This window comes from Callospermophilus lateralis, chromosome X (genome assembly GCF_048772815.1).
Source record: "Callospermophilus lateralis isolate mCalLat2 chromosome X, mCalLat2.hap1, whole genome shotgun sequence".
Taxonomy (NCBI): domain Eukaryota; kingdom Metazoa; phylum Chordata; class Mammalia; order Rodentia; family Sciuridae; genus Callospermophilus; species Callospermophilus lateralis.
The window spans coordinates 32,527,757-32,554,208 of NC_135325.1; the positions used below are offsets into that span (position 1 = coordinate 32,527,757).

At 37.6% G+C, this 26,452-nt stretch overlaps 2 protein-coding genes across 3 annotated transcripts in view; one reads left to right on the forward strand and one right to left on the reverse strand.

The window, feature by feature from the left end:
• LOC143639426 (uncharacterized) overlaps window positions 1-26,452 on the forward strand; it is an 831,269-nt gene that overhangs the window by 148,423 nt on the left and 656,394 nt on the right.
• Slc9a7 (solute carrier family 9 member A7) overlaps window positions 1-26,452 on the reverse strand; it is a 135,113-nt gene that overhangs the window by 28,695 nt on the left and 79,966 nt on the right. The window contains exons 6-12 of one of the 2 annotated variants that reach the window (XM_077107578.1): window positions 18,184-18,289; window positions 17,072-17,200; window positions 15,088-15,203; window positions 12,965-13,053; window positions 12,761-12,874; window positions 10,432-10,543; window positions 6,871-7,024 (exon numbers count right to left, since the gene is read on the reverse strand). In XM_077107578.1, coding sequence (XP_076963693.1) covers window positions 6,871-7,024; window positions 10,432-10,543; window positions 12,761-12,874; window positions 12,965-13,053; window positions 15,088-15,203; window positions 17,072-17,200; window positions 18,184-18,289 — 820 coding nt within the window. Of the gene's footprint in view, window positions 1-6,870; window positions 7,025-10,431; window positions 10,544-12,760; window positions 12,875-12,964; window positions 13,054-15,087; window positions 15,204-17,058; window positions 17,201-18,183; window positions 18,290-26,452 lie in introns of both variants that reach the window. The other variant, XM_077107577.1, reaches the window with a different exon arrangement.

Here is a 26,452-nt window from a genome sequence, read left to right on the forward strand (position 1 = left end):
AAGGGAATTTCTTTTGATGTAATCTCTGTAAATGCCAGTTTCTACATTTACACAAACACTATTTATACACATCTAGAAAATGCAATTAACCAATCGATACTGTATTTTTCAACGGTGGCACACTTTGCTTCATTATGCTATATGGGTAGAGTTGGACAAAAGGAAGGAAATAATAAAGACAGGAACAAATATCAATTAAATGGAAATCAGAAAAAGAATACAGAAAAATCAATGAAATAAATAGTTGGTTCTTTGAAAAGATCAATAAATCAATAAACCTCTAGCAAGACTGACAAAAAAGAGAGAAAGTATACATTAAAGGAATGAAATATCATAAAGTATCAGGAATAAATCAGAGGATATCAGTGTAAACCCCAAAGAGATCAAAAGGATAATAAGGGAATGATATTATGAATAAGACAAACATGACAAATCAGATAAAATGGACTAATTTCACAATCCACCAAAATGCAGTGTGAAATACATAATCTGAATAGCCCTATAACTACACCATATAAAAATTCCTGGGAAAGAAGCCTCCATGTCTAAATGATTCCACTAGAGATTTGATTTCTACCCGACATTCAAAAATAATAACAATAATACCAATTCTATAAGAGTATGGAACATGCCCCAACTTACTTTGTGAAATCATATTACCCTAACACCAAAACCAGATAAAGGAAGTACAAAAAAGGGAACTACAGATCAATGTCCCTCATGAATATAGAAATAAAAATTCTTAACAAAATATTTGCTTACAGAATGTAGTACAATGTAAAGCAATGTACCACAAACAAGTGAGATTTATCTCAGAGAAGCAATACTGGTTCAATATTTGAGAATTATCAATGTAATTCACCATAGTAATAGATTAAATAAGAAAAATAATAGGATCATCTCAACTGATGCAGGAAAAGTAACAAAATTCAACACCTATTAATTGCAAAGACTCTCAGAAAACAAAAAGGAGATAGAAATTTCCTCATGAAAATCTACAAAAAAAAACCATCTTATAATTAATGCAATACACTTAGTAGGGAAAGACTGAATGCTCCCTCTTAAGATCAGGAACAAGATAATAAATATAGTTAATAAATATGGTATAGAAAGTCAACTAGAGCAATAAGGCAAGAAAAGAAAAGACACACTGGTTGGAAAAGATGAAAAAAAGTTGTCTTTATTTGCAAGTGATGGTCTACATAGAATATCTCAAAGACTATGAAAAAAAAAAAAAACAAAGAAAAGTCTTCCTAGAACTAATAAGTAAGTTAGCAAGGTGACAGGATACAAAAACCTAACAAAACATGTAAAGGCCTTGTACAGTGGAAAATACAAAATACTAATGACAGAAATCCAAGAAGGTCAAAGTAAATTTAGAAACATACTATGTTCATGGATTGAAAGACACAACGTAATGAAGATATCAATCTCCCCAAACTGGCATATATAGGTATAATGTAATTCCTAAGAAAAGTCCCAGAAAGATTTTTTGATACAGACAAGCTTATTCTAAAATTCATGTGCAAAAGAACTAGAATAACTATAACAATTCTAAAAAAAGAAGAATAAGAAAGTGGGCAGAATTTCTCTACCTAATGTCAAGGCTTACTGTATTAACTATAGTTCTCAAAACAGCAAGGTATTATAGGAAGAACAGACCCACAAATCAATGGAGCAGAACATAAATGGCTCCAATGCACATAGACAATTGATTTCTGACAAAGAAGTAAAATAAAAGAGTAAAGATAGTCTTTCTAATAAATCATACTGGAACAACTTGGTAGTCATGGGTAAAGAAAATAATATTTCAACTTAACATCACTTCTTTTACAAAAAAGTAACTTTGAGTCATTTTATTAAACCACACAATTAAAAAAAAACTTTAATAACACAGAAGAAAACCTTCAGGACTTAGGGCTTGGTCAAGAGTCCTCAGATATGACACCAAATGCATGATTTGTAAAAGAAAAAAAAAGATTATACATCATCAAAATTAAAACTTCTGCTCTAAAACTCTATTAAAGGGATAACAAGACAAACTATAGTCTGGGAGAAACCATATACCTGACAAAAGTCTAGCATCTAGAATGAAGAGTTATCAAAAAATCAATAAAAAAATAAATAATCCAATTAAAAAATGGACAAAAAATTGAACATTGAACAGATATTTTACCAAAGAAGGTATGTTTATGGAAAATAAACACATGAAGAGATGTTCAACATCATTAGCCATGAGAGGAGAAACGCAAATTAAGATCACAATGACCTATCCCCACAAACTTATTAGAATAGATGTAATGAAAAATAGTAGCAATACCAAGTGTTGGCAAGGATGCTAAGAAACTGGATCTCTTGTATACTGCTGGTGGGGATATAAAATGGTACAGCCACCCTGGAAAACTGTTTGGCAATTTCTTAGAATTTTTTTTTTGTTGTTGTTGCTGGTACCAGGGATTGAACCTAGGGGCACTGAACCACTGAGCCACATCCCAGCCCTATTTGTATTTTATTTAGAGACAGGGTCTCACTGAGTTGCTTAGCACCTTGCCATTGCTGAGGCTGGCTTTGAACTTGCAATCCTCCTGTCTCAGCCTCCCAAGCTGCTGGGTTATAGGTGTGCACCACCACGACTGGCTCTTAGAAATTTAAACACACATTTACTGTCTGACCTAGCAGTCATACTCCTGTACATTTATCTTGGAGATAGGAAAACCATGCCAATGCAAAAACCTATACACAAATATTCACAGTAGTTTTATTTATGATAGCCATGAAACCAGAAAGTACACAAATTTCCTTTAAGGGGTGAATAGTTAAACAAAGTATGGTATATCCATACCATGGACTTTTACTTAGCAATAAAAAGGAATAAACCATTCATACATGAGACAACCTCTGCAGGGCATTAGGCTGAGTAGGAAAAAAAAAGTCAATCTCAAAAGATTATATACTGTATGGTTCCATTTATATAATGTTCTCAAATGACAAAAGAACAAATTAGAGGTTGCCAGGTGTTATGGATGGTGGTGGATAAGGAGGTGGATATGAAATACAGGGTGAAACTAGGGACATCTTCATGCTGATGGAAAAGTTCTGTATCTTGAGTGCAGATGATGCTTATGTGAGCCTAGATGTGATAAACATTGAACAGATATTTTACCAAAGAAGGTATGTAAAGATAGTCTTTAGAAAATCAAATATGAATTTTAAAAAGTAGGCATACAACCACACACACATTGAACTCATGCCAGCTCCTACTGAGATATTGTACCATAGGTATACAAGATGTAATGAACAGAAAAATAATGGGTGAAATACACATGGCATCGCTTGGCTTTATTTTTGCAATGTCCTGTGAATCTGTAAATATTTCAAAATATAATAAGGTTTTTAAAAATGATGCTGCATAAAAAATTTTATGCCCTCAAATCTTCTGGCTCACATATGAGAAAATTTTGATGGAGGTTTTCCTAAATTTGACAATTTCAAAATTTTACATGACATTACCAATAAAAAGTAATAAAGCTGAAAGAATACTTTCTAAAATACAAATTACAAATAATAGCAAATTTTGACCACCTATGCTTGAGAGAAAAGACTGATTTATATTTCTATTCTCTCTGTACATATTATAAAATTATTATATGAAGAGGGGATCAAAAAGTAGGCAGATTTTAAAAAGTAGGAAAAAAGTATTACACATTATCTGTATTAGTATTATCTGAAATGCTTAGGACCAGAAGTGTTTAGAGTTTTTGGATTTTCAAATTTTGCATAGACTTTACTAGTTGAGTATCCTTAACCTCAAATTATGAAATGTAAAATGCTCTAAAATCTGAATGTTTTTGAGAGTCACAGTGCTCAAAATGTTTTGGATTTTGGAGTATTTACAATTTTGGATTTTTTAGATTAGGGATGCTCAACTTGTACAGCTGTCAGGCAGCTAATAAATAAAATGTTCTATTATTTTTCTGGACTCTGATATTTATATTTATTATTAACTTTTGAAAACTTTGAAACATATTATAATTTATTTCTCATTCTATTCAGCAAAATTCACCTTTATATATTTTCAGCAAATATTCACCTTATACCTGATTTTGTATGAGCAATGTAAAGGAGTTCCCTAAATTGTATAAAAGCTCTAGGCCCCACAAAATCAGAATCTGTTGCTTTACCCAGGTATTCTAGAAGACTAAATAAGAGCACAGACTTCAGAGTTGCATAAGACCTTGACCTGTCATGTAACTATGAGACCAAAGCCAGGCTACCTAACCTCTTTATGTACTGGTTTCCTCATTCAAAGAATATTCACAACACCAGAATAAAAGTATATATTTATAAATACATAATTGCATTATTAAAGATGTTAACATAATACAGTCATTCCTCAGTATCCACAGGGGATTGGTTCCTGGACACTCTTGGATAACAAAATCTTCAGATGCTTAAGTCCCTCGTAGGAAAGAACATCTTATTTGCATAAAACCTATGCACACCTTTCCAGATAGGTTAAATCATCTCTAGATTATTTATGATACCAAATATGATTCAAATGCTATGTAAATTGTTGTCATACTATATATTTAGGAAATAATGACAAGAGTCTGTACCTGTTCAGTACAGAAACAATATTTCCCAAAATTTCTCAATCCATAGTTCATTGAAACCTACAAAAATGAGGGCCAACTATATACAGAAAGCACTTAGAAAATAGCACCTAGTACACAGTAAGATGTCAGAAAATGACTCCTAGAGCAAATACTGTTTGTTGCTCGCTCAGTAGCAATTCTTGCTACCTCCTTCCTACCCATTTCTAGCCTAGTTCAACATCTTTCCCTTACCTACAGTTTGTGTAGCTGAAGGAAAGCTGCTCATGTTCTCAGCTCTGGCTAGGATTGTTTTAATGGCCCACTTTTTGAAAAGGGTCATGAAATATACAAACAAATCAACTCTCTACTCTGTAGAAAATTATTTGGTCCTGCATTTGTTTAGATGGGGGTGGAAACAGAAAAAGACTTAGAAAATCAAATATGATTTAATCAGGCTCTGAGCATCCAGGGCACTTACTGGGTGATCAGACAAACAGGAACAAGAAATAATCTCAGAGATGACCTAAGGTAAAGGTTCTAAACTGTGTGCAGAACCAATCCCCCTTTCTTACCCTCATCCTGCTACACAAAACAAAGATGGTACTATTTTTTTTATAATATTTATTTTTTAGTTATAGGCAGACACAATATCTTTATTTTATTTTTATGTGGTGCTGAGGATCAAACCCAGTGCCTCATGCATGGTAGGTGAGCGCTCTACCTCTGAGCCACAGCCCCAACACAAAGATGGTACTAGCTTATGTCTCAAGTTTAAAACCACAAGACTGTAAATTTTCTTCCTCAGGTTTATGTTCCCCAGAATGGATTATTTTACTTCATCTAACCCTTGAGATTCATGTCAGGAAGCTGAAATTCTAACCATTCCAAATTTCAAGACATCAAAGTAGTTGTTAGCAAAGCAACCCTTTTAACAGGACATACAACACAGTGTTTAAGCGTGTGGACTCTGATAAGACTGCCTGAGTTCAAATCCTATTTCATCCACTTAAAGCTCTGTGACCTTGGGCAAGTTGTTGCTCTGTGTCTCAGTTTCCCCAATAATATAGAAATAATAGTATATCTCCCTTACAGGAATGTTATGAGAATTATCTCAGTACATGCATGACATCTAACACAATACCTGCAACACCAATGTTAATGATGATTATAACTATCAATGATAAGCTCCCACCTTTATCTGCAAGTGGAGACACCCTAACCCAGAAATGGTAGCTGGCAGTGCTCAAGCCCAGGAATCGCTACCTGCCATCAATACAAAAGCCTCAGGTAGAAGAGACTATTCTTTCAAGTTCTACTTTTTTTCCCTCACTCTAAAGATGGCTGGAAGATCTTTGTTCATTTTTTCTCCTCCAAGCTATGTATGCACTGCAGATCCTGCACATTTTACATCTGGAGAAGGGAATGCAAATTAAAAGCCAGCAGAGAAAGGAAAAACATTGCCACCTGGTGGCTTTTCACAGAATGATTCGTCACATCTTAGTACACAATTATCTCTTGGTTCCCATCACCATCATGGCATTCCCTGTAGATCTGAAACTGCAACACTTGGAGCAGAAGGGCCCTGGAGGTAATGTGGCAGAGTGCCTTCATTTAACATCGAGAAAAACTGAGTTTCAAAGGCAAGAGGAGCTTGTCTTAAACCAGAGTCCAAGTTAAGCTGTGGGTCTCTGGAAATGTTCCAATGCTGGTGTTGGAGCTTGCAAACACAGTTTGGAGTTCAAATGCTCTTAGAAAACCAAACTCAGGTCAGTGTTCCTCTTTACTGACACACAGCTGCAACAAATGAGAGTTACACAGGAAATGTCAACCTTTTGTGCACTCAAGCAAAAAGAGGCACAGCATACAATCTCATGCTAAAACAAAACTCTACTTCTATTTCTGGCTGATGAGCTTATCCTTCATGTTTCATTGCAAAGGGACATGAAATACTGGAGACTGTCAGAGGCTACAGGTCTATTCTCTTTCCTGCAGTTTTAACACTCTAAATTTGTGCCCTGATGTCACTGCTCTAGCAAAATTCGGGTGATTCTAATTCTCTATGTTTGTACTGACAAAAGTTTTAATGACGACATTTTTTGTTTCTGTTGGAAAGCCCCATTACTCCAAACTTAATTTAATCCCCCTCCAAAACAAAAGACTAAAAACCTTCATAAACTAAGCTGTGGCATACAACCTGCAAGGCACACTGAACATTCTCAAGAGCAGTGGAAACTGACATATTTAGATATAAAACTGGCCTTGGTTCCAAACTGACCTTATATTAAGCCATGACAACATGGGGGTTGTGCCTCCGCCAATAATCCAGACGGTGAAGAAGACAATAAGGAGGGTGGTCGTGAACATCATCTGGCGAGCATAGGATGCTGTGTCGCGGATGGCCAATGCAAAGGCCATGGCTCCCCTGAGGCCTGAAGGGACCAAAGAAGAAGATCTCTTAGTGATAAAGACAACTGGCAATGTCTCCTCAAAAATCCAGTACTGCCACTTGTGGGTAATAAACTCCAGCCATTTGTGCTTTGGGGGCCAAGTTGTTTTACTTAGAAAGAAAAACCTGAAACATATATGGCTGTCTCCTCTTTGAAGTTATGTTTTGCAAAATTGCCAAATACAATGAGAAAAATACTACATCAATTTGTACAGCACATTTTAGGATACTGACACACTTATTGTCTAAATAATTTTCCTGCTAGTAACCAAAAGTAAAAAGAAGTATAAATAAATGTTAATAACACACATTCTCTTAGTCTATGATCAAAACACTACCCAGTCAACATAAACTTAAAACACATGCTAGCTCTGCATATGTCAAATGTACATTAGTGGAAAACAGTGCAGCATTTCCTTAGCAAAGGGGGAAGCCATGCAGAGAAGTGAAAATATAGCCTAACTTATATCAGAGGTTGCCAACTCTTTCTTTAAAGGGCCAGACATTAAAATACTTCAGGTTTGGTGGACCAAGAGACCAAATCAAGGATGTTATATAGGTATTTATATAAAAGATAGAAAACAGGTTGCTATAAATTATTATTGATTAAAATTAACAATATGATAAGAACAATTGAGTATACTTTGTTGTAATGAAGGTCTACTAATAAAAAGAAAAGAATTCTTTGCAGAGGGATATTTTGATTAGTTGGGTTTCAAAGTTACTGTTCCCTCTCCTCAAATAGATTGTAAATATTCATTTATAAAAGGAATTCTGAACTGGTGGGGTATATAAAAACAGGTTTATATAATTATCAACAGCCAGATTTGGCCCTGGAGCTGTACTTTGTTGATCCTTGAGGTACATTAAGATTAACCAACATTTTCATGTTTTAGAGTTTACTTTCTAAGCTCCTCTGTTCTGTTCCCATACCATGCTCATAATTTGTTTTATGGTAAAGACAAAATTCACAGTCTTTAGTACCCATCTAGTATAAATTCTTACTTACCAAGTACAAGACAATGTGTACATTATACAAGAGAAGAAAAAGTTAGACCTATCATATCTGTTTATAAATTTCCCCTTTTATAATAATTTCACAATTAATATGAGACCTTCACTACAATTCACAAAGGAGTGACTCAATAAAAGTTACCTTAAAAAATAGAAAAGTTGGGGTTGGGGCTGTAGCTCAGTGGTACAGCACCTGCCTCGCTTATGTGAGGCACTGGGTTCGCTCCTCAGCACCACATAAAAATAAAGATACTTCATCTTTATCAACAACTAAAAAAAATTTAAAACAAAACAAAAAAGTTGATGTTTTCTATTACTCTGTCCTAGTGAATTATTTAGATACAGCTAGATCACTCTTTAGCCAACAAGGTCATCAGTCAATATTTAAGCCTCTACAGGAATGTTGCCACCAAGAAGAGAATTTGGGGGGCTAGGGAAAGATAATGTATGACATCTTTCTTTATTTTAATAGGTAAACTATAAGCAATATAAAAGGGGAGCCTCAGGCATTTCAAAGCCTTGAAGAATAGGTTTCTTTGGATAGCCAAATTTCTCCCAGCATAAAATATTTTGGGTGGCATCTTTAAATAGTACTGCGCATGTCTCAATCTTTTGGTAAAGAAGATAATGTTCATATATTTGAAGTTTGCCTAGATGACAGTTATCTCCAATTCATCTTCTTTTTGTCCACTGGCATCTTCCTAATATGTAAGCAGAAGCTTGTCACTGCCCTTCCTCATCAAGCTCTCAATGTTTTCCTGTATTCTGGAGCTTCTGTGGTCTCCTCTGAACAAAAGAGGTTCTTGAAGTACTGTCCTTTACCCAGCAGCAGCAGCTGAGAATGTGCTAGAAATGGAAATTCTTGGGAAATTCTCCAGAATCAGACACCCTTGGTAGTAGAACCTACAATCTGCTTTAACAAGCCCAACAGGCAATTTTGATAAAAACAAAAGGCTGCGGATCACTAGATGCATTTTTCCTTTGGAACCTCACTCTCTTTCTGCATTGCTCCATGTGTCTGACATTTCAACACAACTGCTGTCCTTCCTTGAAAAAAAGCACACAGAGCAATGCTTATCTGCCTTTCCACCTGCTGCCTCCTGAAATTTCATTTCTTCCAAGGCCAGTTTGAAGGCCACCCCTTTTGTGAAAATGGCCTTGAATACTCCTCTTCTTGTCCTGTCTTTCACATATCTTTGCACAAGCTGTCATCCTTTGTTGAGAGGAAATTAGCTCTTTGTGCATCTGTCTCCCCCCCACCCCCAGAGGACTGTGACCTCTCCTTGAAGGAGGCTGGTCTTTGTATCTTTCATAAACTAGAACTCTGGCTTATAAAAAGAGGACATCTAAAAACGTTTGTCAGAGTGAAAGGCAATCAACATGGCAGGGAATAGATTCATGCTCATGGCAAGCTTACTTGGGACAGAGGAGAGATGTATGGAGCACTGCCTGTTGGTGTCATTTTGGTATGATTTTATTAGGCTCCAGGCATCTTTGTGAGCCCCCCTAAAACCACTACATCCCAGTAAAGTGGCTACTACTCACTCTGTCCTCTGGTACTGCCCCTCCCTCCACACCCCACAAGTCAGAGGTACCTTTAAGGGTCCCGATGGTCTTTTGCCCCCAATATCTTCTCTCTTTGGTGTGATGAGATGCTTGCTCTAACCTGGGTCTCATATTAAAAAGTTAATACCACCCTTACTTTATCATCTATTCAAGGCAATTGCTTTCTACCTTCTTTACCTCTACATCTTTCTTTATTGCCCTTTGTCCCCTCAATGGCTTTTCTGAATCTCTCAGCTTCATAGTGAAAAGGGTTACAACAGTGTAAATCAAACAGAAATGTCATAGCTGTTAAATCCAGCTTTGGATTTATCTTGCTTTTTGAGTGTATTTTATTCCTCTTGCTCCACAGAAAGTCGGAACAAAGAGGGACTTCTGCTACTTGGTTCAATTACTTTACAAGAAAGGATATTGTAGCTGAGAGGTGCCGAGTGATGTGACCCATGCTTTGTTTCATCACTAGTTATTTTCCTTCTAATTTTAGGTCTGGAGTCCTTCTAAGAAGCTTGTGTGTTATAAACAACTGCTAGAAAACAATTGAGCACTTTGAATACTTATATATTTCTAGGTCCCTTGGGTGGTAAATATGCAAATACCAATAGGGAGAATGTTCACATTTGGTAGTATGGTTTTCAAATCAATATTAACTCAGTTGAACATATATATATCTGCCCTGCTCTGCATTGTAGGTAATACAAAAGAACCAGAAATTTGAATGTCTTTTTATGAACTTCACTTATTATATTTTAATCATACTATCATTGCTTGCTAAATAAAACTAACTTTCATTACATATATACTTGCTTTTTTTACCTGAAAACATCATCATGTGTTGAAAATTCCAGCCAATCTTATGCCTTCTGCCCAAGTTCAGGAAGAAGGAGAGTGGGTAGATATGTGCAGCTCTGCCCAGGAAGATAGCAACCTGACCAACAGGATGAAGGTTAAGGGAACATCAGGTTTCCAGAAAGACACTTTCACACAAATTGGTTGATCAGAGAATTTTAGGAATGTTATGATCCAGGGAACTACCCAAAGAAGCCAGGCTGTGTAGTTCCCCCCTAGACAAATCACTCATCAATAAAATGGGTATCATCTGGCCAGTGTTCCCCAGGTTCCCATTCATAGAAATAATTTCTAGCTTGTTAAACACACTGTTATAACTTTCTGACTTAATTCAAATGGTATTGATTAATTCTTCAATCTGTCTAAAAATGAGTCTAAAATAAGTTCAAGTACCATGGCAGGAGTTAATAAAAGCAAATTGTGCATTGGGCTAAACTGCAAGAAAAATCACAAGAAAGAAAGATTACTAATCCTGGAACAACTACAAAGAGGAAGTTTTCTGGGTAAGAGCTTGCAAACTTCACTTGCAAGTAAACACCAGGGACTCCAATGCCCAGGAAGAACCTATAAATAAGAGATGTGGAACATTAAAAGTATTTATACAACAAAGAGATGATCAGATAACTCACAAGAATCAACCCAGGGAGATTTCTTTACCAAAATGGCTGAAATGTCTTTTTGAGATATAAAACACAGAAAAGGAAGAGTGTGGAAAAGGAAGTCTACTGTGCAAAGCAAAGAATTCAGGGAAACCAGTCATCTGTCACTTGCCAAGTTTAGACAGCACTCAACAGAGAGAGCTTCTCACTCCCCTGGTCAGAGAAGGAAACCCCCTGTGGGAGCCAGAGGAATGGGGAGCTTCCGTTTAGGCAAAGTGCCAGCTGCAGGAGCTGCAGCTGTTTCAGACAGAAGCCAGGGCGGAACTATCTTCTGTTTCCTCCAGGGTAAGGCACTGTTTTTCTTTTTTCTTTTCCTTTCTTTATTTCCTTTTTTTAAACAAAAGGAAACAGGTAGTGTTCATAAAACATTCTACCCCAGAGATGATGCAGAAGATCTTAAGTGGTCAGCAGCCTTTAGGATTTTCAGAAGACTCTGCTCACCCGGCCACAGCCCCTAATCTGTAAACATGGGCTGTGCTCTCACAGGATAGCATGCAAGGAATACAAATCAAAACAACATGTCCTCTCCTTCTTAATGAAAAAGAAAAACACTGATCATTCAGATTTTGAGCTATTTGTCTGGTGAATGTGTAAATCTAAGAAATGAGCCACCAGTATGAGTGTAGGACACTGTAACTAGAAGGATTTCAACATTACTGTTATCTAGTAGCTTGGGGAGTGTCAATCATTCCTTTGCAAGAAATGAAAAGCCCAGAAGAGAAAATCACTTCTTGCTGCCAAAATTCCAAGAGCTAAAGATTACTCTGAGGCCTCAAAAAAGGTGAAAGTAAATGTCCAACAATAGGAGACTTCTGCTCAGGATCTTAAAATCAAGCCCCAGAAAACTTCACCCCAATGAAAACAATAGTATTTGAAACCTACTGAGTGAAACCTTCTCCTACTATATTAATTGCTAGGCGCTCAAATTCCTCCTTGCTCAAGAGAAGCCATCCTCAAACCTGTGTTTCCCTTCCCCAAACCATGTCTCCCTTTCCAAAACTATATTCACAATGGGGCCAAGTCAAGGAATCAAGTATCTTCTCTTCCTTCCATCACTTCCTTCCTTCCTTTCTTTTTTGGGAAAAGCAAAGGAGACTTTCACATTGTGATCCATAGTAGCAGGGTAGCTTGGGTGAGAGTGTAGTCTGCCTGTAAACACCCCAGGGCAGTGTGAGGAAAGCTGCCCACGATAAGTGGATAGTTGAGAGCAAGAAGATTGCAACTTTCCAGTCACCCAAATCAGAGAAGGCCCTGTTTTAGAATTCACATGACAATGAAATATCAAAAATAATTGTGGAGATCGATATGGCTGCTGACTTTTAGACTTACCCAAAAGGGAACTCAAAACAAAAATCACCTCTCAAGCCCCAGCTTAACACTGAGGCCATCCTTTTTACAGAAAATGCAGGAAGGATGACATGAACATAAATGCCGGTATTTAAAATAAAAGACATTTAGCTTTATGAAGCACCACTTAGGCCTTCTTTTTCTCACAGTAAAAAGTATCAGTGGAACTGGCCTATTCCGGCATCTGAAACAGATACAATAGCAACAATAACAATTAAGAACACTAGTAGAGCTTCCCCAGCTGTGGTCACCTCTCCATGTAGAAAATGGTAGAATGAGGAAAAGGATACAAAAGCGCCAATGATGAAAATAGGGCTGAAAACGTGCTTCTGGAAGGTAAACAGCGCCAGGCCCATGTAGGAGAAGATGAAGTTCTCTGCCAGGAAGTGTAACACCTCAAACAGCTGCGTGGAGAAGGGAAAAGGAGATTGGAAACCCTGCACTCCCCTTCCTTGTATTACCAGGCAACTCTCAATACCAAGGCCCTGTCTTACCTGCTTGGTTCGACTTCTTGATTCCACGGAAAGATTGTTGTAGGTATAATGAGCTTGTGTGATCCCACAGAAAAGAACAGCTACAACGCCTGTAAGGAGAGATATAGGGGTTTTTTTTTTTTTAGTGGATGGAGAAAAAAGAGGCAGGAAAAAGCCCCTGCTGAATCAAAAAGTGAAGGTAGTAGGCAAGCCTAGCATATTTCAACTTCCAAAAATATTTTTGAGATTTCCTATTATTGAAAGCTCCCTTTGCTCCTCACCAGTAATACCAAACTTTCCTTCTCCCAACCCTGCCCTCTCTTCCTTCAAGGCCAGGTCCCCAGACTCACTCCATTTCTCCAGTGTTATGCACATTTTCTCCCTCTAAATTCGCCATCTGTAGTTGGCATATACCATTGCATTCATTTCCCCAAAGAGACTGCGAGGGCCATTCATACACTTTTGTCATATTCATGTCTGTTTTTAGAATGAGTGTATTTCATTTCAAACCAATGCTTCATGTTTTTTTAATAGTCTGGGGCCTCAGACAAAATAGACTGAGAATACTATTCCATTTGTCCAAGGCTTGATGATCTAGATTTCCAGTTAATGGTAACCATTTCGTCATGCAACACAACTGACATACATGGGACTATACTTCCCAGAGAACAGTCAAGTTTTAAGGAAGTAAGCCATTTAGTAATGATGCATATAAAGACATTGTAGTATTTTGAAAAGATGATAAAAGTTCTCTGTAACTATCTGGATTATATAGAGTAACTATACTTGAGTTTCCTAGTGGAAAAATTTAGTGATTTCTTTAAAATGAGAGAATATGACAAAAAAAAACCCACATTATCAACCACACTAATATTACATATGGTGAATAACCCTATTCCTATTCTAAAATCTAAACTGCTCTACAATCCAAAAATTTTTGAGCACTGACATGATGCCACAAGTGGGAAATTCCATACCTGACCTCATGTGATGGGCTGTAGTCAAAACACAAGTGCAGCCATGTGTGGTGGCTCACACCTGTAATCCCAGTGGCTCGGGAAGCTGAGGCAGGAGGATCGTGAGTTCAAAGCCAGCCTCAGCAAAAGCAAGGTAGTAAGTAACTCATGAGACCCTGCCTCTAAATAAAATATAAAATAGGGCTGGGGATGTGGCTCAGTGGTTCAGTGCCCCTGGGTTCAATCCCCAGTACCTACCCCTTAAAAAAAAAAAAAAAAAAAAACAAGTGCATAACACAGTTCATTCAGCACCTCCAAGAAAAAAAGAGCCTCCTAGCTCTTTTAGCTGTAAAGTGGGTGACTTGTACAACCTTTGTGTTATGTCCAAAATTATTAAAAACATTATAAAATATTATGTTCTGGCTCTGTGTATAAGGTATATATAAAACATAAGTGAATTCTGAATTTATGCTTGGGTCCCTGCCTCAAGCTAACTCATTGTGTGAGAAATATTCTAAAATTTTAAAAATTTTGAAATATACTCAACCTGTATATTTCACTGACACCATAAATACCTAGTATTAAAAAACAATGATTAAATTGCTCAGAGACAAAACTATGAAAAAATGTGCCCATCCTCATCTGAGTAGATGCAAAATTACCTTTAAAGGGATATATATTTGCTGATTATTGCTGTTTATAAAATGATATAGTAATCTGGGGAATGATATAAATAAGATTTGAATATATTCAGTAGCCATTGCAGCTGAACACCTACTTTATGGTTAGAATGTGTAAAAAAAAAAAAAAAAAACTTAGCTGAGTTTGGAATAACAAACTTTACCCTTAAAAATATGTAGTTTTTAGAAACTTGATGTTTATGTATATACGTGGCCGTATAACCAATGTGATTCTGCAACCTGTACACTTGGAAAAATGAGAATTCATACCCCATTTGATACAAATGTATGATATGTTAAGATCATTGTATTGTTATGAGCAACTAATAATTAAAAAAAAAAAAAAAAAAAAAAGACCAAACCCTAGCCTTGGTCAGCAATCCTCCACATGGATATTCATCAAGCAGTTAATCAACAAAATCTAGCTGCTAAGAATTCTTCTGGCCACTCAAACTCCCACAGCCCCCACTACAGTTAGGGGAAGGGTGGCTTGAGGGAGAGAACCTACCTGTAAATCCGCAGGCTTCTGCCAAGAGAAATGTACTCCAAGACATCAGGAAAAAGAGCGCCGTCTCCAGCAGGGGGAAGCAGTGCAGCTTGGTAAACTTGGTCACGTCAGCACCCCGTCAAGGACCGCAGCTCCAGGCACCAAGATCCACCCTCTGATCAGCCCAGGACTTGTCCCTAAGGTCTAGCCATTCCCTTCCTCTCCTCTTTTGGGGTCCTACAGCAGCAGCAGCAGTAGCTGCTGGAGCTAGGCAAGTGCTCTAACACGGAACTACACCCCTAGCCCAGGCATATTTTTTAGATAATAAAATTATGCTTTCCCATAGAAAAGAGGTTGCCCGTGGTTAGGGCAATAGGAAATGGGGAGTTACCACTGAATGGGCAGAGTTTCTGTATGAGATGAGGAAAAAGTTCTAGGACTAGATACTGGGGATGGTTACATGAAATTGTAAATATACTTATATACCTCTGAATTGTGTGCTTAAAACGTTAAATGGCAAATTTTGTTATATATTTTACCATGATTTTTTTTTAAACCAGGGATTGAACCCAGGGGCACTTAACCACTGAGCCACATCTCCAGCCCTTTTTTAAAAAATATTTTATTTAGAGACAGGGTGTTACTGAGTTACTTAGTGCCTCACTAAGTCGCTGAGGCTGACCTTGAACTTACAATCCTCCTGCCTCAGCATCCTGAGATGCTGGGATTACACTCACATGGTGCCTGGCTAGGATTTTTTTTAATTAATAACTACAGTTGAACATCTACTTTATGGTTAGAAAAGCTATTGAAGTTTATACTTTAAGTGGGTGACTTGTACAATATGTGAATTATTTATTATAATTAATATGAATACATTTCTGGCCTCAGGCTTGCCTGGTAGGTTAGTTCTGGCAGAGTTGGGAGGGCCTCAGGCAGGCAGGCCTAAGAACACAAACCCTGTGGGTCATTATAGTCTGAGTACACAGATTATGCCTAATGAAGATATGGGACAGTAAGAAAGAAATGTGCAAGTCTCAAAATCAGCTACCAGGTACTGGTGTCTCCTTTTGGCAACAGCATAGATTCATCTTCTGACACTACCATTCAACATGGGGCTGTCATATAACCATCTCATGAATGAGTTCACTGAGCAATAAGTTCCAGGGTACCAAAAAGGCCTCAGTGAACAAAGCCACCTAAACCTGCACTATTGAACACAGTATCCGTTACCCACATGTGGCTACTAAACACTTAAAAATGCAGCTAGTCAGAACTGAGATGTGCAGAGAGCAAAATACTCATCATTTTTCAAAGATGTAGAAAACAAATGCACAAAATCTCATTAATAATTTTATCATAATTCTTGTATTATCTACACTGATTGCATATTGAATTGATGTGGTTCACACTACATTTATAATGCTCATCAAAGAGGATATGAGGAAAGAACACATTTGTGGAGCTCTTTATACATTTTGCATTTTTGGTTGTTTGTGTTTTTTTGTTTGTTTATTTTAAATTAAAGATTGTGCTGTCATTTGCTCATGGAAGACCACTGTAGAGTAATTCCCACAGATGGCCCCCAGCTAGTTTTGGTCATGTTAACACCCACATGGCCTTGATCAGCAGACAGTAGCAGCAACCTGGGGCTAAAGTCCTTCCAAGATGGTGGTTCCTGATCCCTAGTCTCCTACATACTTCTCAGCTTTTTTCACCCCCTTACAATTGACACTCGAATTGGTTCACAAGCAAAGAGGGATAGGCAAAAGTGAGGACAGAGTATTACAGCCTCCCTCCCAATATTTTTCTTAGACTCTTAGCTAGGGGCCCAACCATGGTACCTCACCTGAGGGACACATTTCAGGAATCACTATACCCCATTGGAACAATCAATTTAAAAATCTGATCTGAAAGGAAGATCTGAGAACTCTGAAAGTGTAATGTCATATACGCATACCCAGGCAGGGGTACAAACTATAAAAAGGATATTAAAGCAGTCACAACACCAGTCACAGCTCCCATGGTAAAAGAGCCACTAAATATACCTAGAAAAATGCCAACTGACTTAAAAAAGGCAGCAGCATCAAAGGCATGAGTGTTCAGCCCTGCTGGCTGGTAGGCAACAATAGACCTGGGGTTAAAAAAAAAAGAAAGTTTAAAAAGATTGTACTGGTTTTACATGATGATACAACAGTCACACCTCATTCACTATTTCACTCCTGTAGTTTCAGTTAACCTGAGGTCAACCACAGTCTGAAAATACAAATGGAAAATTCTGGAAATAGACAATTCGTAAGTTTTAAATTATGTGCTGCTCTGAGTAACATGAAATCTCACACTGTCCAACTTTATCCTACCCAGGACATAAATAATTCCTCTGTCCAATGCATCCATGTTGTATGTTATTCACCCATTAGTCACTAAGCAGCCATTCAAGATTATCAGATCATACTGCTTATGTTCAAGCAACCCAAGAGCAGGGATGCTGGGACCTCAATTATGCCAAAGAGAAGTCACAAAGTGCTTCCCATAAGTGAAAAGGCAAAAGTACAATAAGATATTTTGAGAGAGCAAGACAGAGTGAGCATGCATACATATGCTCACATTTGCATAACTTTTATTATACCATATTGTTATAATTGTTCTATTTTATTAGCTATTATTGCTAATCTCTTACTTTAATTTACAAATTAAACTGTATCATAGATATGTATGTACAAGTATCATAGAGACAGAGTATAAACAAAGTATACTTAGGGTTAAGTAGTATCTGTGGCTTCAGGCATCGATTGGGGGTCTTGGAATACATCCCCCAAGAATAAGGGGGGACTATTGTAACTGAAAGTATCAACAAATATAAGTATCCACACTCTACCAAGCACTGCCCAGGGCAAATTCATTTAATTTAATCTGCAGCCACCATGTTAAGCTCACGTCAGAATTCTGATTGCTGCTGAATGGACAAAACAATAAAACTTTAAAAACAAAGCTGGTAAATCTCATTTAGAAAAACACCCAATTCAATTTGACACTTTTGATATAGTCTTCTAAATTTGCCCCAAAACATTCAGGAAACCAAAGTCTCTCTTTCCTAGTAGAAACATTGTTACTTACGAGGACAGTACAATGGCAACAGCATCATTTAGGACGCTCTCTCCAAACAGAAGTGCATAAAGATCCACATCTGCATGCAATTCATTAAATATCGCCAGCACAGTCACTGAAAAGTGGGCCCAAAGCACAGAAATTAGTTTTGGTTTCTGCCCTTACAGCACTGATTAGAGTTTTATACAGACAAATCCTATCGTAGGCGGAACCAGCAAGGGAGTCAAAGATGGAGTGTTGGTCTATAGCAGAAAGGAAACTGGCGATCTTCCTAATCTAAATGAAGTTTGATGTGATCTTTGTGTCTAAGGACTCTGTCCCAGAACAGCATGCTTTCCACTGTAATTCCATCACACTCTGAAATTGCCTGATGTAGAACTTTAAAAAAAATGATGATCACCTCTAATATACTTTGGCTTTTCTGGTGAGTCAGAATCTCCCTGAAGGCAGAAACCCTGTTTGGCTGAACACTGTGCTCCCAGAACCCAGATAATGTCAGGGTACACAGAAGACTATAATAAATGTTTGTGAAATAATGAAAGTCTTCATTATTAATGAGTCTTCACTATACATAATTACACTTCTTTTATTTTTTTATTATTTTTTTGAACAAACAGTATATTTACTTTTATGTGGTACATGAGGATCAAACCAAGTGCCTCACACATGCAAGGCAATTGCTTTACTACAGAGCTACAGCCCCAGCCCAACTTCTTTTTTTTTTTAATTAAATTTTACTTTTATGTGGTACTAGAGATTGAACCCAGGGATGCTCTACCACTGACCTACATTCTCAGCCCTTCTTATTTTTTGAGACAGTGTCTCACTAACTTGCTGAGGCTGGTCTTGAACTTGTGATCCTCTTGCCTCAGCCACACGTTTAGGTTGGATTAAAGGCTTGTGCTACCATGACCAGCCATTATTATGCTTCTTATAGTTTTCACATTTTTTAGTCATTTAAAACTCAGCTGGTCTCCAGATCAGTGGTTCTCAAACTTCTGACCTCAGAATTCCTTTACAACCTTAAAATTTGTGTGGCCCACAAAGAGCCTTAGTTTTATGGCCTATAGCTACCAATATTTATTATATTGAATAAACATGAAAAACTGAACATTCATTCATTTTAGGTTAATAATAATAATCTATTATGTTAACATGACATTTTAAAAAATATTTATTTTTTAGTTGTAGATGGACACAATACCTTTATTTTACTTATTTTTATGTGGTGCTGAGGATTGAACCAGGGTCTTGGACATGCTAGGCAAGCATTCTACCTCTGAGCCATAACCCCAGCCCCACATGACATGTTTTAATAAAAATAATTACATTTTATAAATCAAAAAAGTGAAAAGGGAGCCATGCTTTCACATTCTTGCAAACTTCTTGAGGATTAGTGGGAAGGAGAAGCTTCTCACACCTGTTTCTGTACCTAAGCAACAGATAGTCAATATCATGTTATGCAACCTCTTGAAAATTCCACTGTACACTTGTGAGAGAGGAGCGTAAAAAAGAAAAATAATATATTTATGTTATTAAATCAATTTTGATCTGAAGGACCACTGAAAAAGTTTTGAGGAATTCCCAAGGGCTCCCAGACTATACTTTGATAATCACAGCTCCAGAACAGGGTTCTTTAACCTCAGCTCTATTGACAAAGAAACAATTTCTTTGTTGTGGGAGGTTGGCTTGTACATCACAGGATGTTTAGCAGCATCCTTAGCCCCTACTTACCAGATGCCAGTAAGCAGCACTGCTCTTCTCAATTGTTATTTATTTAATTTTTAGTTGTAGGTGGAAACAATACCTTTATTTTATTTTTATGTGGTGCTGAGGATCAAACCCAGGGCCTCATGCATGCTAGGCGAGCACTCTTCCTCCGAGCCACAACCCTAGTCCCAGCTCTTCTCAATTATAACATCCAAAAATGTTTCTAGCTCTTACCAAATATTCCCCAGGAGGCAATATGACTGATGGGTAAGAACCAGGGCTCTAATGTATACATGCAGCAGTGTTCTCTCAACACTCATACCTGACCACCTGCTTCTTCATTGGAATCTACCTTAAAGTCTGTAGAAGCTCAGAACTCACATTCCCAGCTCTCCTTGAAGAGATTCTCACTTCTTCCTATATGGAATAAAGCCAGATGCATGCACCCAGTTTACCTCCATGGAGCAACTGATGTGAGTGAAACCTAGAGGCAGTGCAGCAAACCGAGTACCACGATGCCTTATTGTAACAGGAGCCATGACACTAACCTGTGACCAGTATCTAAGATGAATGTCTATTTTTAAAGCTGGTATTAGCCAGGTTTTTCTGTTATAATTTTAGTAAAAAGTATTAGTAACTGATACAATTAGAAAACCAAACCAGATGCTTAGTAAGTTATTATAAGCCTATTAGTTTTATTCCCACCATCAGTTCAAGAAATGAAATTTGCATACTCCCCATGTGTCCCATTCCAATATCAAACCCTTTCTTTCACATAAAAGGAACCAATTTCTGAATTTTATAGTAGCCATCTGCATGCCTTTCCTTATAGTTTAATCACCCAAAGGCACATTTCCTGACACTATCATTTACTTTTGCCAATTTTAAAGAAAATGGACTTTTTCCCCCTGGGTCTCATTCATTCTGCTATTTTCCCCCTCCATTCCCTTCTGTCAACTGTCTTCTCATAAAGGCATATTATTTAGTTCTCTAGTTTCCAAATTTTCCAATCCTGATGCATGCAGATCTTTAATAACTTCATTTTCTCAATTTGCATTAGCTTCTTTAGGAATATGAATCAAGTTTCATCCTTTGAAGGGGTCCAAATTTTCTGCCATGAATTCCTTATCTGTTGCTTTCTTATTCATGGGGGCTATCCTTGCTTTTCTTCATACAATATTTGCATAAAGTCCAACCTCGATCCATTTCTATTGTTCATATTTAAGTGAAGTGGTTAAAGAACAGAAAGTAGGCCCATAGGACTTTCCTAGTATCATGGCTCTAGGACTCCCTCTTCTGGTTTTACATGGAACCATTAAAAATATGGCCACTTCCCCAATACTTTCTGAAATGCACTGCTTCTGGTCCCCTCCTCCATTAGTATCTATGCTTTTCTCCTTTAACACCCTGTCAATCGGGGTTCATAGTCCTAGCATTTCCTGTTTAGAAGGTGACTCTACTTCCAGAGAGATCTTTGCTTGGTATTTCTGAGAACCCAAGATCACTCACATGGCCTCTAACCTCCTCCAGTCTCCCTGCACTCTTCCATAAATTTGAGTCTGTAAAGCCCCTCCAAGTTTTAACTGATTTCATTCAGCCCACATAGTTCTTTAATCCCAGTGGTGATTTCTCCTTTATAATGTAAATATTGGTGGTAAATTTCTGTATTCCCTGACATTCAAAAGGATCAACAACTCCTTTCCCCACTGCGCAGCTGCTATTCCTGTGCCCAAGTCTTGCTGTTCCTGGTGGGATACTCTGGGAGCTAGTTTCATCTCTGTCTTTGTTTTACTGTTCTACTTTCTGTATTTTTGTTATGAATTAAGGGAAATTTCAAAATCACACTATCCCCAATATGCCTTCATTTTCAAAAAGTTTAATTCATTTATAAGCATAAAAACAATTTAGATTTTAAAAATGTCCTATTCATGACATAACTAGACATCAATAAAGCATCTGCCCAACAACTATAGTTCTTTTTTTTTAAAGAGAGAGAGAGAATTTTTAATATTTATTTTTTAGTTTTTGGTGGACACAACATCTTTATTTTATTTGTATGTGGTGCTGAGGATTGAACCCAGTACCCCGCGCATGCCAGGCAAGCGCGCTATTGCTTGTGCCACATTCCCAGCCCAACTATAGTTCTTAATTAAATGTCACATCACTTTCATAACATAAGTGTTAACACAAGACACAAAGTCAACCTTTTTACTTTACCCTGAAATGCAATTTAGCAGACTATATAACAGGGGAAAAAAATCTATAGAGATAAGTCCTTTTTAAAAGTTGTTTTCTGAATTATTTACTGCAAGAACAATATTTGTGGCTCCTGGTATGGAACCTTTACTCTAGTAGTTTACCATTATATGACACAATAATTGTTTATAACCCAATTGTTGAAGAAACATTAACAATGAAAATAACAACTACTACTGAGAATTTACCATGAAGCAGCCACCATGCTAACCATTTTATAATCTCATTTAGTCTATAAAACCCTATAAGTAGGATAGTATTACAATTTCCCCTGATTTAAAGATGAAAAAAAAACAGGCCCTGAATGATGGGCTGCTCTAAGATCTAATATCAAAATTCCTCAAATCTCAGTGGTTAAACATAAAAAGATGTTTTGTTCTGCATTTACATCACATGTCCACTGTGGACTAGAACAGGAGGCTTCTATCTCTATCAGTCACTTGGGGACTCAAGACTGAAGGGGACTAGTCTCAATGAAAAGAGCCTAGGCTTGGCAGTCCAGGAGACCTGGCTCCTAGGACTCTACTGGGCAGGGTGGCTCCTGGCAGAAAATAGATGGCACTCCTCAAAGAGAGCAATTTGAGAAGTTTTTTTAAAAGAGGTTATTTATAAAAAGCCTGGGCAGAGTACAGGAAAACCACAAGGGAGAAGACAGTACTTGAGACTAGAAACAGGAAGTTTTTGTACCAGTCCTAGGTCTGAAGGCTCCAGGAAAAGGACTATTACTAGAACCTGGAGTTGTAGGGAGATGATCATCTGACAGAACTATGATCTCTAATCAAGGGACACAGCTAGCTTAGTGGGTTACTGTATCTCCATCTTCCTCCCAGTGGCACTCCTTTGTGGACAAATTCAATGGGAAACCAGAAGGCAAAGGAACCTTTGATATATTCCATACAAGTCAGCAACTTCCTAGGGCCAAGAGGGAGGTGAAGGAGAATGGGGGATGGGGGGCGTAAATCTACAGGGGCAAAAAGAAAACATCCAACATAACCACCAACTAGCTAGAAAAATTCAGCGCATAGCAAAGTCAAAAGATTTGATAAAGGACTGGGCTACATAATTCCCAAAGCCCTTCCAACTTTTAAACGTGGTTTGCCTAAAATACTACAGTTACTAGTAGTATAAATAATGTATCATCACTCATTGATCCTTGACAATAAAGGATAGCATGAATAATAATCATGTGGATATTTATATAGAAATGGTCTGAACTTTTAACTCCTCATTCTCCCTACCATCACCTTGTAAAACAGGTCAGAAACTCTGCAGTGCCCCTCCTGAACAAGTCTGCACCTGACCACAATGCAAAATGTGGGTGATGACAACCAAAAGAGGATGGAATAGGGATGACTGACTGGATATGTATCTTCTAAATGAAGGGATTTGCTATGATTTAGGGTATAATTTGAGTGTCTCTCAAAGTGCCACATATAAAGGCTTGGTTCCCAGGATGGTAGTATTAGGGAGTGCTGTGGAACTTTAAGTGGTGGGACCTAGTGGGAGTCATTGGGGACATGCTCCTCAGGAGATTGTGGGACCCTGGTCTCTCAGTGTCTCTGGTTTGAGAGATGATTGCTCCCTTGGACATGCACTCTCACCATTGCCATCTGGCACCCTCACCAGAGACCCAACCCAATGGGACCATTGATCCTGGACTTGAACTTCCAAAACATGAGTTAAATACACCATTTCTGTTTATTACACTAATGTCCTCAGGTATTTCAATATAGCAATGCAAAGTTGACTAATACAGCATTCAATAGGCCCTCCTCTAAGCAGGACCCTTGAAATCAGAAATAGCAGGGTCAATAGTTATGTGTAACTGGACATGAACTGAGAAATCACAATTAGCGGACTGAAAACCATTGGTGCATGTATTTTAAAAGTAGTAGGAAAAATGACAGAATAGCAAATAAATTAAAAAGAAAACCATTAAGTACTGAATTTGTTTATTTAACCAACTTTTCTTGATCACCTTATCTATTCATAAAAGAGCATGTAGCATTTGTGAACACTCACTGTAGATCAGTAAGTATCATTATGTACAAAATAGACTTAACTTGAAGAGCTATGGGAGCCGATCACTGAAGGGAGTCTGGGAAGAATGAGCAGGCAGGTGGCTTATTGGAATCAAATGTCAAAGGATGAGCAAAAGACACCACCCAAGGTGATGCAACCAAAGAGTCTTGGACAATACAGATTGTAGATTTTGAAACCTGCAAGGCTGACTGACTCCAAGGTTACAAGAGTGAAAGGAATAAAATCAGGGGAATCATTTGATAATGTTTCACAGAAAGGAATAGCACTCTTTTTCTCTAGAAGCTGCCTATGGATGCACTATGGGGTAGAATCTCACATTTTCTTTCCTTAGCTGTGGATCCATATAGAGCAGCCGTCCACAAAGATGGTGCATGGTCCCCATGACACATGACCACAGAACAGAGGGGGCTTTAGGTCACAAAGCAGCCTGTACCACCCCACATACACAGTGTCACCTTCAACGGGAAAACCAAAGACTGGTGATTTGAGGCAAGTAGGTATAATTGGGGCAAATTGTGCTTTTCATATCAGTTACTATCACTCCATATCCCATCACCAGAAGGTAATCTAGTTTTGTGTTCCCCTTTAAACCAAGCTCTTGCTTGATGGGCTATAATCTTCTAGGCATTACCAAAATTGGGGCTTACTATTATAAATATGTGTCTTTTATAGCTCAGAAGCATCTCTCAAGGACCTGAGAGCCAATTATGAATGAATAGAAGAATAAGACCTCAGTCTCCAAGTCTGAGGACAGAATCCTAACTTTGAAAATTACCAGCCAACAAACAGCTGGTCTCTTTTCATACATTTTAACCAACTCTTTGTACTTTTTGTTTCTCTGACTCTGAGCTTCTGTGCAATCCTTTGATTACTTGCTTTAGTTGACTTTAAGAGCCACTTAAAGGTCACCAACTAAGCTTTATATTATTAGCCTCCTTCTAGCTTTGCTACCTATAACACCTCAGATGTATGGGTTACAGTGACAACAGATGCCCTGGTTACTTTTCAGGGACTTGAAGGCCATTTTGGTTGAAACTACCAACTCTTCGCTTGGGATTGTGCAGGTTTCTGATGGGTGACCATGAAGCTGGATTAAGCACACACAGACAACTGACTTTACCACCAATCACCTTTCCCTGCACCTTAAATCACCCTGATTCTTTATCCCATAAATAGCCCCAAACCCTATCCGCAGAGAGGTGGATTTGAGACTTGGGGCTCTCATCTCCATGCTTGGCTGCCTGAAAATAAACTCTCTTTTTCAGAACCTGTTGTCTCAGTGATTGGTATACTGTATGATTGGCAAAACAGGCCTGGTTTCAGTATCACCCCCTAACTCTGCAATGAAGTTTTAATCTCCTTAATGGCCTAAGTTTTCAAACAACAGCTTTTTAGAAGGGTTGTAAAACACTTTTCATTTACAAAACATTCTACGTTTCGGAAAGATTTCCATTTAAAAAGCACTTAAAGTTAATGTGCTGATGTCTAATAAGTTTAAACTTTCAATTTTCTAGAACTTTCATTCATTTATACAAAACCCTTACTGCGCCAATCTTCACAGGCAAAATAAAAATGATGTAGCATGGTAATGCCTTCCATTATTTTGTACCATAGTACAGACACGTTAAGGGAAAGTAAATAATTATGAAGATAATCTGGAAAAATAAGCCTTAATATCCAATTAAATGAAGCAACACTAATAGCTCAGAAAAATGATATCAGTAATCTTTGTCATACTAACTCCCCTTACTTGTTGGTAGTACTGGTAAGAAGTGAGTAGTAAAGTTATAGACAAACATGATTAGTAATACATTTTCAGACAGATTAAACTCTTCTCAGAAGAACGTATTTCTCAATAGGTACACACTTAGAGATAGTCACACAGTCTAATATTAAAATAACAAAGCTGCCTTTTGTAGTGCTCTTTGGAAACATGCTTGGGTTAAGAGAAACAGAAACCTCTGTATGAATCAGATGTACAGTTTAGTAGCCAACATAATTAGCGAAGGTTATGCCAAGTGTTTTACATGTGTTGTTTCACTTAATCATCAAAACAGCCCCAGGAAACAGAACATAATATTTCTATTTTATAGATGAGGAGTCTGATAGGAAAGAAAAAAGTGGACCCAAGCTACCTGATCATGACTTGCATGGCTAGAATGCAACCCCATCAATACGTGTGACTCAATATCCCACCTTCTTTTCCCAAACCAGAGTACCTCACAAACCAGAAGATTTCAGTCAGCCAAATCTTCTATACTAATTCACT